The sequence below is a fragment of the Strix uralensis genome, chromosome 23, assembly GCF_047716275.1.
Source record: "Strix uralensis isolate ZFMK-TIS-50842 chromosome 23, bStrUra1, whole genome shotgun sequence".
NCBI classification, from domain to species: domain Eukaryota; kingdom Metazoa; phylum Chordata; class Aves; order Strigiformes; family Strigidae; genus Strix; species Strix uralensis.
This window is the reverse complement of record NC_133994.1, coordinates 4,520,068-4,537,857: the sequence shown is the minus strand read 5'-3', so window position 1 is coordinate 4,537,857 and position 17,790 is coordinate 4,520,068. Positions and strand designations below refer to the sequence as shown.

Below are 17,790 nucleotides of genomic sequence, written 5' to 3'. Positions count from 1 at the left end.
TTTTTCCATGTTTCTGTGTCATACTATCTGATGTGGTTTTAGCAAATGAATTAGCAGCAGTAATAATTTTAACTTCTTAAAACAAGAGCTAGATAATTTTGCATGTAATATCCAAAGTAACCTGAATGGTTTTCCATGAATTCTGCTTGGAAAAAGAGGAATTAGTTTTGCCAGTTCTGGTAACGCAAGGCTCTGTTCTTCAAAGTTTAATACCCCAAATATTTTTATTTAAGATATTTTCTCTTTCAAAATGAAAATGGCCACAAAGATGTTCATGAGGAATGTGGTATTTCCTGTGTATGCATCTGCAGCATAGTGCTTAGCGTGCTGTCTGCACTGGTTTGGGTTTGGTGTTGAAGTAAGCAGTTACAGGAACATGGTACAAGTCAGATGCCTGTTGGAAGGTGATTCTCTGCGTAGCAGGCTTTGGAGTTGGCTGGCTAAAGCATGGAGCAGTTCAGAGCTGTAGAGGCTTGTAAAGGATCTTGATTAGAAGCCAGTGCTACTTCTGTATTACATGAAATCTAAACATCGACAAGAAGGAAGATGTGTGTCCCACTGTCAGCTGCTGTGATAGTTGCTCCTGTGAGGGCACATCACACTGATCCTCTTCTTGAGTTCAACTGCTTGACTGAAAGCTCCAGACTTGCCCGGGTGGTTTTTGCCATTTGCAGTGTGGCCTGTAATACACCTCTGTATATCTTGTCTTGTGTTCTCAGCAATGTATCATTTTTCCTTCCATTTGCATTGGAAACGCAATGACAAAAAATAAGGAGCGTGATCCTAAATGTCACTAATTGTAATTCTCATTACTGTTTTTTCCTTTATATATTAGGAGGCTAAACAGTACCCAAGGTGAAATCAGAGTGGGACCCAGCCATCAGGTAAGGGATTTTGTTTGCATTCTAATATCGAGAGGGCATGCTTCTGCCACTTGCTCTGACCAGAGGACACTTAGTTAAAATTGTATGCATTGAAATACAGTGAGGTTTTTTTAGATTCATCGTGAGTTCTTTAGAATTCCTTAGCTCAGTTAATGAGATTTTTCTATGTCAAATGTTGATACGTTAATGATTTTTTACTAGCAGAAGTGCTATTGGATTAATTCTAGAATAAGATTGAAGGAGTATGAGTAGCTACTGGAAATAAAGGAAAAATCTCAGCTATTATTGGGCATGTCCTGGAGTTAAAAATGAATGCATTCTCAGCTGGCTTTCACCAGGCAATGTTTTTAATAAACTATAAAAAAATTAATTTGGTAGGTTTTTTTAGTTATATTGAAAGTAGATATTTTCATTTTAATTTGCTTAGTAAAATGGTGAAGTTGATATAGTATGTTACCTGTTACAGTTCGTCCTGAATCTACATATTTAAACAAAATGGAGTTCTGTTAGAAGTGATTAAAAAAACACAGCAGTTTTCCAAGAATAACAGTACAAAATTAGAAGGATGGGGGAACTTTAAACCTGAGAAAGGTTTCTTTCCTGTGGAGTGACTGTGCTGAGATATACATATATATTTATGTATGTATTCATCTTTTAACACAGGGTACAGTGCTTTTAAGCATGTCTGTTAATGTAGCTGTCATTAATGCAGAATTCACTGTAAACCTGCTCTCCCTTTTATGTTTGTCTCTGAGCGTGCTCTGCCAGGTGTCATGTCTGGCTTTGCATTTCCTCCTTGACTTGTGTTTACACTTGAGCTCTGCACATATTCTCCTCTTATTTTTATACGTTAAATTGAGTTTGGCCAACTGTGGTACTTCAGCATAAAAGTCAGGGGTGCCATGGTATATTTAGCAATTCATTAAAAATGAAATTAGTATTTATAATTGGAGCAGTTTTGGCAGCTGTTAAGGATAGATCTCTTCTAAATACCCTTCTCCTGTGTGACCACATGCCAGCGTCACCAACACGCTCCCCCTCTGCCATTCAAGAGGTTAGCTGGTCCTTACCATTTTACCTGCATAATTTTCATACAAAGCAGTTCAAATTCTTTTTAACTAGGAGGCATGGTACTTCTGGATGATTATTGAAATATCCTTTTTGTCCATAGTCGATAGAAGTCATGTTATAATTAAAATATCTTCTTGGTATTTCCCAGGAAGTTTTTTATGCAGGCTTTCTTTTCATGTTCTGATGCTGTAGAGGATAAGTTTCGATTTTAAAGATAGGGAGACGTCAGTTGTATTGTTTGACTGCGAGAAGCAATAAGAACTGGAAGTTCTTAAGACCAGTGCCTGAAGTCATTTGGATTGTTAAAACAGAAATTGAGAAAGCATGCTGAACGTGTTCAAACACTGGGAAGCAGAATAAGGTTAAGGCTCTAGAGGTTAGTTTGTTCCTGGTATGTTCTAATTTGAGGGAAATCCTTCATAAGCACTGAAAATAATCTGGTTTTAGCATTAGCACGCAACTTAGATTTAGAAGGCCAGATCTCTCTCTAGGAACTGAGTGCTCTCCTTTACCTGTGGAATTGACTTTGTACTGCCAAGTGCTGGATTTTTGCATCCCAGTGATGAATATTCATTCAGACTCTTTCTAAAATCTTGTTTAATAACAGTTATGGAACCGATGTAACATTCTTAAGGATGTTTTGCATTTAGAGGAAGAAAGTCCATGGCAATTAAACCTGTAGTATTCTTTTCAGTAGTCATGAGTACTGTAAATGATACCTTCAAAACAACTTTCATCTCAAATTGTCATCTAATATTTCGGCAGGTATTAGTCACCTGTGCTGTAAGGTATAATTACCAGATGCATTTATGGATGGAAATAAAAGTAGGAAGAAGGTCCACTGATTTAGAATTCTGTTAATTTTTGCTTGCTTAGTATTTTAAACCTCCATTGTTCTTTCATTCACTGAGCATCCATGTTTCTGATAAATGTCATCCCTAGGAGGATATATTCACATCCTGTTAATTAGTATGAGGTATAATCTTAAAATATATGAATGGTTGGTTGTAGGCCATGGTAGGAAATCAGATTGAAGATGGTATTTGCTGCTTTCCATTCTGTAGTCTGATTCATTCTGTGGAAAGTGTGAAAACACAGTAGCATCCAGAAACAACCCTGAGATCCCAGGAGTGGTTTCTGATGAATATCTGTTGCCTTCATTTTCCTTAAATTGTGTGTGTTACAGATGCTAGAGGACTGTTGGTTCAGTTTTTTGATACTTCATGCACAGATACCTCAAAGTACTGCTTGTATCATAATAGCAAGTAGAGACACCGGTGAAGACAACGGTTTTGTGGAATTGCATTTGTTCTCAAAATTCACATGCGTAGGAGGAGGAGAGTGGGTCTCTGCTAAATGTTCTCCCATGAAAACTTTTGGCTAACAAATTAATGGCCAGAGGTGTTCAAGAGGAAGTTGCTTTAGGAGTAACTGTTATAATTAAGCGTGTTCCTAGGGTACATAAGGATGAACATTAATTTGTGAAAGCACTCTGGTTGCTAGAATGCATAGCTCTCATAGAAATCTCATCTTAGTATAATGCTTGCTTATCCTTTTCCAGAAAAGAAGTTCAATGACATATCCATTTTCCCAGGCAAGAAGTAAAATAAAGTACAGATTAAAGAGCAGAACATGAAAGACATCTGAACCTGTGACTTGTAATTACTGGTTATGTATAAATGTTGCCTCTCAAATATGTTTAGCGTTGTAAGTATAGGAGGTAATTATAGGGCTTAAAAGCTGTTTCTGAAGAGGCTTTCAGCTATCTCATCCAATAGCAGTAGATGACTAAAGATGCTAATTGGGTCTCTGGGTACAGTGTAATATTTAGTGGCAGAGTTCATTTCACTGAGCTATCTCACTTTCAGGAAATTTCTTTGTTTCTCTTTTGAGTTTTAATGATTTACTGCAGACTTAAAATTAAGCTTAGTGTCAAATGTGTAGGGTTTTTTTTTTTTACTGATTTTAAATGGTACACATATGGTAGCCATATTCTTGCCTCCTTTCATATTAGTATGTTAAATGAGTGTGTTTTAGCCCAACAAGCAGGAGTTGTAACAGCATCTTTTTGACAAATGAAAATTAACTGTCTCTTTGAGGGCAAATTGTCCAACGATGTTTGACTTCTGTACAGTGGAGGACTATACATAATGGTAAATATATACATAATGCAAAAAGTGTTTTACTTTCAAGCTGTAATATTTCTGCAGACATGCTTGCACTTGGTCTGTATACAGAAGGGCTTCACTGGTGGTGAACTGAGAGGTGGTGTTAACCCTGCATAACTGTCAGAAAATGAACCTCCCTTCTAAAAGAGGGACTGCTGGATAAAGTGAATAGATTGGAGCTTGATGACCCAATTTCCTCATAAACTTCTGAAACTTGGATCAAATAGCTTCCACCTGTTGTCTGAATATCTTCCATCTATGAGATCATAATATTCCAGAGAATTTACAAACACTTGTGCATCCTCCTAACATTGTTAACAACTATAATGTCTCTGTGAACTCTTCATTTTTTCCAGGCAAAGCTTCCTGATCTGCAGCCATTTCCTTCCCCAGACGGTGACACAGTGACACAGCATGAAGAACTTGTGTGGATGCCAGGAGTCAATGACTGTGACTTACTTATGTACCTTAGGGCAGCAAGGTAATTTCAGCCAAGATACTACCAATGTCTGTAGAATGCTGTAGAGGAAATGTGGACTGCCGTGGATGTGCGCTTGGCTACGGTCACTCCTTTCTATTCTGTTTTGGTGTAGCATGAATTGTTTAGCTTGAGACAAGAATTCTCTGATTTGATGTCGGGCCAACGCAGAATCTTTCCTCTGGCTGTGGCTTTTGGATTTAAAATGTAGAGCCAGCTGTATGTGCTAGCATGATAGAAGGAGCATTGCATGCGTACTGTGTAACGAGGGGAGTAACTGCTACGAGTGGAATAGCTGTGATAGCACAGGATTCCTTCAGACACTAAATAGTTTTTTTGAATGAGCTCTCGTTTGCATTTCAGTTTCATACAGATCTTTGGTATGCCTGGTAGATTAATCAGATGCACTGGTGGGCCTCATAATAATTCAGAGTATGAGTAAATTACCTGTAGTTTGCAAGAATTCGGAGATGTGGGGAATCTGCAATTTAAGTCAGCTTTCTAACATAATGAAACTAAGATTACAACAGGTTTACTGTCTCAGGTGAGACTCTATCCTCATGTATGGAGGTTATGTCTTCCATAATCCTGATCAGGCTTGGGTACTACTGCAGTGCAGATCTTTAATTTGCAAAATCCACTTAGATTGGGTTTTAATTTTGAATTAATTATTCCATACGCTGAGGTGACTGGGGTTTGCATAACAAATAGCGGCGTTTGGTGCCTCGTTTTACTTGTTTCCGCAGTATCGCAAAGGCCCTGAAACTTGTGATTTAAGGTGTAAATATCCTATTTGTGTATTGCATGATGTCTGCATCAAACAGTAGCTGAAGAATTTAAACTTTTTTCCCCCTCAAACTATGAAGGAGCATGGCAGCTTTTGCAGGCATGTGTGATGGAGGATCCACAGAAGATGGTTGTGTTGCAGCCTCCCGTGACGACACTACACTTAACGCACTCAATACAGTAAGTATATAGAACTAGTGTTTGGAAGAGCAGTCTTTCCATTTGTTTCTGAACTACTTAAAGCATGTAGTGCATAAAATATTTTACAGGTAAAATAGATTTTGGGATCACAATGATAGTAGCTTAGGATATCATAACTCCCTTTCAAATACCAACTAGTTTTCAAAGAACTAACCTACAGGACTTCAGTGATAAACTTCTGGGTGGTACCTTTGAGATGACAGCTAGTGGATGTTCTGGATGGGAAGCTGCTCAGGTCAAGTACACCAGCTGGAATTGTTACTTATTCAGCTGACACCTGACCTGCCTATAGGTCCTTTATCATTCAGTCCAACTAGTTTCTAGCTGTAGGAAAACAATAGTTATTTCCTAGAAGGAAAATTCATAATGCCATCGGATTTAGTGTCATGTATGTGGTAATGATCATCTGGAATTTATCCCACTCATGATCCAGTCTTCATTATCATTTATATTTGGGTGCACATATGTCCAGTTATCTCTTGTATAAACATAAGGTGTGTAAAGAAAGTGTTACCGAGTAGTTCTGTAGATGTGAGTGTATGTTGAGATGCTCACACGGTTTCGGTACAGCCATAACAACTGTTTTGGGGTGGGTGGGGGGCACTAACATCAGTAAATCATGATACATGAAATGTTTTGTTTAAGATCAAGCTGAAGAAACTTGTCTGTCATTCCATGTTTTTGGTAACTTAGGGAAGTCTCTAGTTGTTTGTTTCCCCAGAGTCCTATCTGCAGCTTTTGGAGTGACTCTAAGCTGACCTTTGTGTGTCTTCATTGTTTCCTTCCTGAAATATAATAAAAGGAATTACATGTAACTAGTCATCTGTTACTCTGAAGAAACACACAGACAGATCTGCTGACTCTACCAATAAACAATTTTCATTCTTCCTCTTTTTATGTTGCCTTTTATCCATAAAACATATCTCGGAGGTATGGACAGTTGAGTTCTGTCCTGTTGTTTTCATGGTTATTGGCTACGTTCTAATCACATGCACTTGTGAAGGCTGTGGTGAGGATAGGATGTACTCCTTGCTGAATGAGTTTCTAGCTAAATCTGTACTATGTTTTAGGGGCAATCACAGTAGAAATGTACAGACCCCGTGGACAGCTGGTAGGAGTGGAAGCTGGAGCAACTTCAGTTGAGCACATTCTTTGTGAAACTGCCAAGGAAAGATGCAGTGTGTAGCTTCAGATTTAATTTTTTAAGATCTCCATTCCTAAAAGTAGTTTTAGGCATATTCTGCCTCAGTGTCCAGCACCATAACTATCTACAGGGACTCATACATTCTTTGTTCACAATGCTTGAGGTGCAAGTAATTTGTTTTTGTTCAGTAAAAATAAAACAACTAGTGATACCAACAAAAACCAACTTTGTATTTTGTACTCCTGTCAAGTGGCTTATAAATACCCCCCATGACCATGTTATGTCTGTCTCTGCTGTGCTTAAATTATTTACAGTTGCATAGTTTTTAACCATTCATTTATAAAATTTTAAAAGCTTGTAGATGGTTGTGAACCACTTCAGAAACTGAGTGATAATCACTGAAACAGAACAGATTATCTGTTTCTTTAGAAGGAATATCCTAAGCATGTTGTTACTTGGTTGTTTTATTAAAGTGAGTGGAACTGACTTTATCAAATTAATCAGGTTAAATATGCTTAACTGATTCTTTACTGTCAGTAAACCATCCCATTACATGAAGTTTTTAAATACTTCAGAATGTTAATAAGAAGCTCAAATTGTATAACTGGTTTGTAACTGGTCAAGCCCATGATCAGGTATGTATGACTTGAGATCTACAGATAAAATCCTGTGTTCTTAACATGAACAATGTTCCCTATGTAACACTAGCTTACCAAAACCACTCGCATTGGTGTTTTATTTCGGTTTCTTATTTCTGTTTCTAGTTGATTACATGTTTTTCATAGAGCGTATCAATTTTTCTCTTGCTTCCTGCAACAGACAGGAGTAAAATAGGATTAAGATCTAAAATGTGCCCCCGTTATACTTCCTAACTAAACAGCAACAGAATTTCCATTCTCATTCTGCAAAATTATTTCAATATAGTCTATACACTCACATGTATAACCAGCTGAAATCCAAGATCAAATTCTGTACCCAAATTAAATGCTTCTTGTTGTTCTTGCTTTTACATCTGCAAAGTCAAGTGTTACTTCTCAGTGCACTTCAGAACTGAGGGGAATGTATAAATCTTAGTCCTTTGGCTCCTTTTCTAAGGATAGCCGGTGTGTTAAAGATTTTTATACTGTTAGATAAGAATTGCAGTTAAGTCTGTATTGCACATCCACTTCAGTTTCTTACCTATTTCCCTTTTATTTCCTTCCTTTCTCTTGGCATGGATGCCATCTGATTCTGGTGCCTTACCGCTCTAGAGTTTTCTAGATTGTTCCCTAACGTCCTACTTAGAGACTCAAATCTCTGTTAAGGCCAATAATCATCAACGAGATTTTGGACTTGGAATTTCTTTCCCCACGTCATCTATAATAAAAGACTAATGCAGAAAAATAATTTAATTTCACTGCTTCACTATCCACTTTAATTACCCCCTTTAATCACTTGGGATTCTAAGGAGCCTGGAGTTGCGCTTGTAGACATCTTGCTTCTGAGACTTAGAGGAGTCCCAAAATGTTTTGTTTCTGTTCTTCCGATTCTTTTCTCTTTGTATTTCTAGTGTACATCTATTTTAGAAAATCACTGCTGACTCATTTTCTGAATGGGGGAGGGTTTCACACTTCTGAAATAAATGCACTATACAAACTCTTTAATTTATCCTCTTAAGAATCTTGTTTCTCAAGTGTAATATTTTTGACTGCTGTTGTCATGACTTCCCCTCACTATGACATAATGTATAGCAGTAAGACTTACCCTGTACTGTTCTTGTAATCATCTCATTACCTTTAGCTTTGCTGAAGTTTCTCTTTTGTAGGTATTGTGGTGCAAGACCTCTGTTCCTCTCTAGGCTAGTTTTCAAGCCTGTATTGACACAGTGTAGTTCCCATTAAATAGTCTGCCTGAACATGGACTGCTGTACTTCCAAGAAAACACAGTCTGCAAGGTTTGACCTTAATGACTTCTGAAAGGTCCTTAGGCTTCTGTGCTTTATTAATGCTTCAGAAATCTACTCTGTGTACTAGTACTGTTCATCGTGGTTTTTAGAAACCAGTGAAGATACTTTCCTTGTTCACTTTGAATTTTTCAAGAAAAGTGTTTTGTTATGAATAATAGTTCTGTCAGGTGGGATATTTTAAGAAACTTTTCATTTCTGAGAGCCTACTTCTTTGACTAACTTAAAACAGTTTAGATAGATGATTTGTTGTCCTGACAAAGTGGTGCCCTGTTTATCTTTCTGTTCACTATCTACTTAAAACATACCAGATTTATCAGATAAATAATTTGTGAGAATCTTACCCTGCTCTAAGTTGTGTTTTTGTTTAGAAATTATCATATGCAACCCAGAAGATTAATGTAAAAAAAAATGGATATGGTATGATTTCTTATTATGGAAATCCAATAAACTTCAGAGCAGCATTTCATATAAATCAGTCTTGACAAGCTCCTTTGCTAGTGTTTTATTTATGTAATAACAGCTGCTGTAGCCCCCAGAATGATTTATTGTTAATTATACCAGATAGAAATGAAGATCATGGAAGGCACAATGCAACATATATATCAGCTCATTGAAAGGGTTATTCACTTAACGTTCCAGGTAAATTTTGACTCCTGTTCCTTTGGCTATTTGGGATTTGATGCCACATTTGTCATTGTAAGCCTTAGGAAGGAAATAAAGTTTTCGATTGGAGTTTGTTGCCCTCCTGATGAGTGCTGACTGTCATACTGAGAGGTAGGGAGGAGGACATAAGAGTTCCTGAAAGTCTTTCACCATGGTGTTTTCACACAGAGAGGGTCTTTTTACACAACCATAGAACAAGTAGCTGAATGTGGCTGACTTCCGAAAACTAGCTGGGTTTTGTGCTTTGTTTAAATATTCATGAAGAAAGGTCGTTTGATGCATTAGACCTTAAAATATTAGTCATGTAAAATGCAAACATGCATATTCAGTACATTTTTATTTTTCCAGTTTCATAATTGAACCATAATCTGTGAAGCCATTTTTATTGGTGAAAGGGTAGATGATGGAAACATTTTTATAATCACCACCCAGTTCCTCCTATCTTGTGATCTGGAGAAGCGCATTGCTTCCCTTGTAAGTGAAAAGGGAAATGGAAATGCTGATTTGAGTTACTCCTAAGCCTTGTTTTGGGTCACTGTGGACAACATTATTGCATTCTGAGAGCCACCGTGGTCAATGTGGAAGTTTTATAATTAATAATTGGTAGTAATGCACTTTGCCTTTTTAGCGCTTTTGGGCTTTGAGTGTGGATAGCCATCACCCTTTAATAATCAGAATACCATCAAAAATCCCCTCAAAACACTGTATTTACAAGATACCTGTAGAGATCCTGAGTAAGAAAATCGTGCAGGAGAGCCAGGACTTGGCCAGTTGTGGGTTGTTTGGGCTTTTTTTTGTTGTTGTTTTGTGTTTGTTGTTGTTTTAGTGTAGGTTTTTTTTGTCTGTTCCAAGCTAACTGAAATTTGGAAATCAATAGAAAAACCTTAGAATTCATTTCCTTTCCAAGTCAGGCTAGTTTAATCAACTACCTTACTTTGCTTAGCATTCTTCACTTGCAAGTGCAAGCATCTGACACACTGTTTTGTTCTCCTCGGTAGAATGAAGAGAAGTCTTGTTGAAAGTATTTGTAAAAAACGGCCAATTGTGATGCCAGTATGTTTTACTTGCAGATAAATTTCTTCTGTAACACGTGCAATTGGTGGGTAACCTGGGCCATCTGTAATACTTATGTGGAACATGGGGGGAAGGATTTCCAGTTTGCGAGTGAAAATAAAGACAACCCTGCACTTAAGTTTTGTGGTAGGATCAAATTCAAGCATGTTTAGACAAGCAGGTGAAACTGTAGTTTTATTTGTTTCTTTGTGTGTCCGTGTTCTCTTAAGTTCCTGTAGAGACTCCATTTCTGGCATTACATTTTCTAAAACTCCTCTTAGACATAGGAAATTCGATACTTGAGTGTTCCTTCGTTGTGGGACTGAGAACTTTTCAGAGGTACAGTCCTGGTGCTTGTTACGGAGAATATCCTTCTTGTCCACGTCATGCTTTTAAGCTAACATACAGTGCCAAAACGTTTAAGCAGATTACTGGACTGTGGCTTGCAGTGTGAGACAACTCAGGTTAGGTTTTTCCCATGCAGTTCAGTATTGCCCTATGAAAAAAAGTAATAAGAATGTTTAAACTACTTTCTAAAAGCAGAAATGACATTGAGTTTTGCCTTTATTAACTCTCAGATCAGGAAGCATTGGAGATCAGATGAACAAAGAATACCAGAAAACTTACGGACATCATCTTATTGGCAAAGTTATAAAATTATACTTCAGTCCTGGGAAGGCTCATTTCAAAGGCATATGGATCACTGGAGTAATTTTAGTCTTGCTCCTTAGTAATCTAAAGGAGTTTTTGCCTTCAAATGTAGTAGAATGAGCCCTTCTCTTAATATCCAGAGCCTTGTGCAATTTAAATTCAGAAGCGCTAACTGTACTGTGAGTCTGTAATTTCCTCCAGGTTAATTTACACTAATAACATCAGTAGTAGTCCCTTTTTGTTGCATTTGTTAGAAATGCTGTAAACTCTTACATGATAGAGAGCTTATGTGTAAGTCAGTTAAATGTCAAATAATTTTGAAACCTGACTTCGTACATGTGAAAAAGTTTCATGCCAATTCAGCAAGCAGTAAGTCTCCAGCTCCCCTGTGGGGTTTTTTTTGAGATGGAAAACAAATATTGACGTGTGCTTGTATCACAGTGGTGGTTCTTTAAACATGATACGCAGAAGGTCCTTATGGAAGCTTTGTACGTAGCTTGCGACATACACACAGGGCCAGAGTTTTATTAGGTGGTCCTCACAGGAATAGCTGTTACTGTTTTCACAGAAGTTTTCCTCAGTGTTTTTCTTCCTTTTCTTATCCCACCCTCACAACTTTGTTTACTGTGAGAATTGTACAGGACGATTTTGTCATAATTGTTGTAGACTTATTAAGGATCTGCAAAGGTATCCGGTAAAGACCAGAGAAGTGTTTTGTGGCTTTTTGACAGTATTCTGGTTATGACAACTTTAATGTGACCTCCAAAGCAGTGTGTTTGTGGTTTTGTTCATTTTTTCAAAGCAAAGTACATACCGCTTGTGGGATACTCTAAAGTAACATCATTTCACACGTGCAGTGTGTAGGACAGCTGTCAGATAGTTGAATCAGCACAACTGGGGAGGTAGGAACATCTCAAATCATTCTTCCAGTGGAAAGATTTATGGTGGCTTGCCCTTAGTTAAAACTTAGGTATGCCTTTCTCAGAGTTAACCGGCAAGGAGAAAGACATTTTCATTTTAAAAAACCCACACTTCTGGTAGGCTACTGATAATTGCAGCTCTATTGGATCCCTTAGCACTCCAGATGTCCTTTCATTTATAATACAAGACATAGAGGGAAGTGAAACAATCCGTGCAAGCTGGTATCGCCTACTGTGTGCCTTAATATCGCTCTCATTTTAGGCAGGAGCCTGTGGCTGTTTCTACACCTGGCTGGTGGTGGCACACAAGCAGCAACTCTGCACTCACCTCGATTGCTCAGAGTTGTTCACTTCCTCTAAAGAAATGAGAGCTGATGTATGGTTAAAAGAAAGTGTGAGAGTTACTGGTGTCCCAGAATACTGTATTAGGAAGCACTGCAGAAGCTGATTGAGGCTGAGCTGTGTGTAGGGAGGAGGAGGAGCAGCAAGGGGTTCTTCCCCTGGCATCATCTCACTTTGCACCATAGCCGTAATGTTAGAACTTCACTGAAAGCATGGCTTCATCTTCAGTAGAAGAGTAGGCAAAAACTTTTGAGGCTATTACTAAGTTGTCAAACCTAGAATTGTGGTATGCAAAGGCTAGAAGAATTGATTTGAAAATGTCTTCGTGTCATGAGGGCCTGTTTACAAGAATTGGAGCTGGCAAGCCCTGCAGATGAGAACTATCAAAAGAAGTGTTTAAAATTACGACGGTGATTTTGGAGAACAGAAATGGCTGACAAATAGGTTTGGAAAAAAATACGCTCTGAAAATTCATCCTGCTCTGTAGTAGCAAGCTGATGCCCTAGATCTGCCAATCCATGGAGAGATCGTAACATGGTGAATATTGAGCATAAACATAGTTGCTACTGCTGGCTAGCACTATGGAGTAAGAGCTGGGGTAAATCTTGGTGTAGTTTTTCCCGTCCTTTCTTCCCGTTTCTTTGCCGCTGTCCTCCAGAGCTCTGGTTTAATAATAGATCTGCTTTAAGATCCTCTTTGTGCTCCGTACTAATACAAAGCCGGAAACTCATGACCTCTTTTATCCTTTGCTGCTTTTGACCTATGCCTGCTGTTCAGAGTTTCTGCAGTTCTTTTCTCAGAGAATCCAGGTCAAGAAGGAGTTAAATTACTACTTTGTTCTCAGTTTTAAAAAAGTTCCAGAATAAAAATTCATTCTCAGTGTTCTGCCTTACCCATTGTTCTGATTCCAGAGTAAGTGTGAGCATCAGTTATATAAAACAGCAGACGGTAGAAAAGAAACTGGAAATGTCAGTGTGCAAACTCAGTGTGTAAGTGTGAATCTTGGAGTTTTGGTCATTTTGATGTGTGTGTTATTTTGCTGGGGTAATCAAAGAGCCAGCAACTCTATCCTCCTATGGTAAGAAAATACCACCACTTAAGCTTGCATACTACTACATGGAAAAAAAAAACCCAATCATATGCTAATATTGTATAAATTTCTCTTTAGTAATAGTGTTCTGACTTCTCATGACACACTGTTACATGGGAACATGTCATTATGAGTGACAAACATGACAGTGTAATATCAGTTTAAGGAAATTCAGTTCTAAGTAAGCTGTCACCCAGACAAATTACTCCCTGTTTTAACTTGCCCTTAGACCAGATTTTCTTGTTCATTAACTACAGACAAGGTTGAAAGCATAAAAAAATATTTAAATATATGTTAGCTTTTCTTATTATTACTAGTTTTCCTTTTGGATGAGCCTTAATTAACAGCTACTCTCATGGTTCAGATGAGGTAGCACAGCACTTTAGGGGCCATCACTCTCTGCCTGGGCATGTTGGGAAATGAAGCCACTTCTAGTGCATAAGACAATTTTGCCACTTTGAATTTTCATTCATCCTTATCCTTGCTCTTAGGGGAAAAACTTCAGCACTTGATTTGTAAGATGAGCCAGGAAATCTTTCTGGAGAAGCTATTGAAATGGGCAGATTAAAAGGGCCAAAAATGACTGCCATGGTTATTTAAAAAATTTTGGGGGGAATATGTAAAATATTTGTACTTTTTTTTGAAAGTTGTTTTTAAATGCTGTTTCAAGTTTTGCAGGTGTTTGGCAAGTCGCTGCTCTGGATGCTTGTGGAGCACTTGCCATGCCTGTTGTGTTGCCCACAAACCAGCTGGCACAGGTAGCTCCCTCTGCTGTTCTCTGCTTTGCAACTGTATTGTGAGCGCTTTGGCAGAGCCCTGGCAGTACCAGTGTGAAAAGTGGATGTAACACGAGCATCTGGCTTTTTAATCTCCATCATTAGCATCTTAGATCACTTTGTAGCAATTAGAGTTATTTAGAAGCTTAAAATAGATTAGAACTGGGGGGAAGAGATGGAAGTTGCTTTTTGGTGTTCTTTTTTTTTTTTTTTCCTTCCCCAAAGCAGTGAGGACTGATTTCTGTTTTTTCAAGCTGTCAGATATTTAAAAAAGCAGAACTAGTAGCAATTTTCTCTTGAAGTAGCTTACTGATTTCTGTCACCTTCTTGTATTGTTAGTTCCAAATTCTGTTGCAGGCCAAGCTGTGACAACTAGTTATACATGAAAACTGCCCAGTTAATTGTGACGGCGTGTTGACAAAACAAGATTGTTGGGCAGAGTCTTAGTTGGATAGTTTAGGTTCTTGATTGGTTCAAGGTTCTGTTGTCCTTGGGCACCAGAGGGAGCTCAGCAAAGTAGTTTTGTTGTCTGAGAGGGCAGTATGTTTTTTCTCTGATCCAGATTGTTTAGTGTCTTGCAGCAGGTGGGGGGGAGGTAGAATTTCAGCAAGGGGAAGGAAATTCCTGGAATTAAAGGGCATTTGGTGCTAGTGTCTTGTTGGGTATCAGACATGGTTGATAAAAATCAAACCTTGTCATTTTGGAGGATGAGCACTTCAAAGAGTGCTGCAAATTTGAAAATAGATTTTACTGTTTCACCTAATGAAATATATTTGCTATGGAGTATATTCCATTTGATAGTAGGGCGAGATGTCCGTAGCTGTAAAGAGTATCTGCATCAAACTGAAATTTGTCAGCTTTGCTACTGAAAGTGGCCTGAATTACATTTTGTATTAAATTAGGTGGTTGGATTAGAGTAATTACGCCAAAAGACCTAGCTGCTCAAGCCACATGGCAGTAATTCTCATTCTGCTGTTCATTTTCCTTGTTGTCTTTTTCCTTCTCTCTCCTCATTATTTTCTACCCTCTTAAACATGCTGCAGTTTTACAGAGAACTACTGGCTATCTTGACCATTTTCCTTTTCAGTGAGAGGAGCAAATCCCTCATTAATAATTAGAATGTTCTTAAGCCTGCATAGATTAAAATAACTGGTGGGGATGTTATGTAAATACTGACAGTGCAGTACCAGGCAAATACCATCATCTTTTACAATGCCACTGAAGCATCTTGCGTGGCAGCAGTGAAAAATTTCTTTTGACTCATCTGTATTACTCGAGTTTTAAAAAGCTCTTGCAATATTGGTAGTACTTCCCTCATGTTTGGCAGGTCAGGCTGTATATCTTCGTGCCCTGACAAGTGATGTGATTTGTGCATGACCAGTGACCGTTCAGTGGAAGAGCCAGCACTCGAACCTGGACAACTCCTGGATTCCAGTGCTCTTCTATAAATGCTGGACGTGGCTGCATCCCCACAAAAGTGTGTTCTGGCTGAACAATCCCGTCTGCTTTTATTGACTTTTCTGGGTAGATTTCAAAGTAGTTCGGTACTGCTTTCTCACTGTATACTAGCAATTTTTCCTTAGAGAAAGACTCTGGAATCTAACAGTGTTCTTAATGGACTGCAATTATTTAATATTGTAGCATGAATGCAGCCTAACTCAGATGGGCTTTTCAATGGAGATCATAATGACTGTAATTGCAGAAGGATGCCTTGCTGAAGTAGAAGCTGCCAGATGCAATGCCATTCTGATCTAAAAAGGTCACAGTAAAAGGGACATTTAAATTAAGTTATAAATTACAATTGAAGAACAATATTTTGATGAGCAAGACCAGAGATGTCAGAGCTGCAAGATGTAATTCATGGGTTCATTACAGAACAGAGGTGCCTGACAGCTGAGCCATGCCAAAAGGAGAATTTATTTGCAACATCACGCAGACTGAAAATGGCAGCTCTGCTGAGAAGCTCTAGTAGAAACTTGAAACCTTGTGGTAATGTGCAGACTTTATGGTAATAAGGCTTGCCTGTGATCTAGCGTTGTTTAATGACTGTTGTAATATAAATGAGGTTTTTAGACACGTGCACATTCAGAATTTTTCTTTAAAATCCTGTCCGGTGATGCAGAAGTTGCTGTATTTTCTGTTTTAAAGTGTAGTTATGCTTGTGTTGATTCCTCTTGTTGCAGTTGTCTATATACATAATGTCAGAGTGGTTCAAAATTTAGATGGCAGAGTTAATGCTAAAAATGGTGATTCTCTAGATGACAGGATGGTAATCTAGTGTTTATAGCAATACCTTGAAAAGTTCAACCAGAAGTTAATGAAACCATAGGCAGTCATCATTAGCTATTATTTATATCTTTGAGTTGTTTGCCAATAAAGTGCTTATATATATTAAATGACCGAAAGTAATAAGCAGAAAATGAGCCAGATTGAAACATGTAAATGTAACTCTGGCACTGACAAAAATATTTTTCCTTTTTGCTGCATTATCCTGCTCCTGGCACTTAAAAAAGCTTTTTTTTTTTTCCTGCTTGCTAAAAGTAACATTTTTCAGGAGACTATAAACCTCTATCAGGTCTCTTGTTTACACGTGTGTCTTCTCTGTTACATGACTTCTTTCATGTCTGTGCTTATGGGTTTTGTGATTGTTATTAATGTAATTACTTGGTCAAAAGTTAATGCTCACATTTTCCATTGCTGATTTGGGACAGTTCTGATGGCCTGTAAACTCTCTATTTTTCAGTAACCAGAGTAGTTGCCTGCTAGACCGGTCCATTCTTTCTGGGCTTGTCTGATTTTTTTTTTTGCAGATTGAGCTGCTTGGGCAATAGGGCTGCCAGGGAAAAACACGTGTTGTCCTTGAGGCGAAGTAAAGATGCCCTCCAAATTACAAAGAGGCTTTGGCATTACTGCATGTTTTGGGAGGGAGCAGAGAGGGAAGAGAAACAGAAGCGCTATTCTCTTCAACACTGTCAAATTTCCCAAGTGAAAAGTCTTTTAGGTAGTGGCGTGCACAGGAAAAAGCATTTGCAAGGTGAGCTGGCAAAACAAACAGTCCTTTTTCTTTAGGATGGACCTGTTCCCAGTGTTGGAGTGCAAACAAGGAGAAAAATTAATGTGTACCCAGTAGGAAAGACAACATCTTATGTTCATGCCTTTAAGTAGGTATTGCATACCGCAGGAGTCTTAAAAAAACAAGTTAAAAAAGAAAGTTTGCAGTCAGTAGTGTTGTTTGAGTATTGGTGTTGAGCACTGGCACTGCAGGTCTGGCTTTCTGCTCTTATCACTTGACTTGGGGCTCACGCAAGATGGACGGAGATGGTTGTTTCACTGGCAGGGAGGTGGAATCATGGGAGCTGACACTGATGTAGTCACCAGAAGCAGATTTACAAGCCATGGTTCTGTTGTACATTAGGAAATTTCGCCTGGGGAGACAGGTTTGAAAGCAGTGGTTTCTACAAAGTGATCTCAGGGAATGCATCTCCCTGACTTAGAGCAGCTGAGGTGCTATTGATGGCTCTGATGTGTTAATGTTCTCTTAGCAGCAGCTTGCAGAGATCAGATAGCTGAAGAAGGGGGCTGGGGAGGAAATTATTTTTTGGAAGTTGAAGCATTTTT

The 17,790-nt window shown here is 38.3% G+C and overlaps 1 protein-coding gene across 4 annotated transcripts in view; it reads left to right on the top strand.

Annotated features, from left to right (window-relative positions):
* Nucleotides 1–17,790, top strand: part of RERE (arginine-glutamic acid dipeptide repeats) — a 254,992-nt gene that overhangs the window by 151,392 nt on the left and 85,810 nt on the right. For all 4 annotated transcript variants that reach the window (XM_074892540.1, XM_074892538.1, XM_074892539.1 and 1 more), the window contains 3 exons: nt 836–884; nt 4,480–4,604; nt 5,468–5,567. In XM_074892540.1, the coding sequence (XP_074748641.1) occupies nt 836–884; nt 4,480–4,604; nt 5,468–5,567 (274 nt within the window). The remainder of the gene's footprint in view (nt 1–835; nt 885–4,479; nt 4,605–5,467; nt 5,568–17,790) is intronic.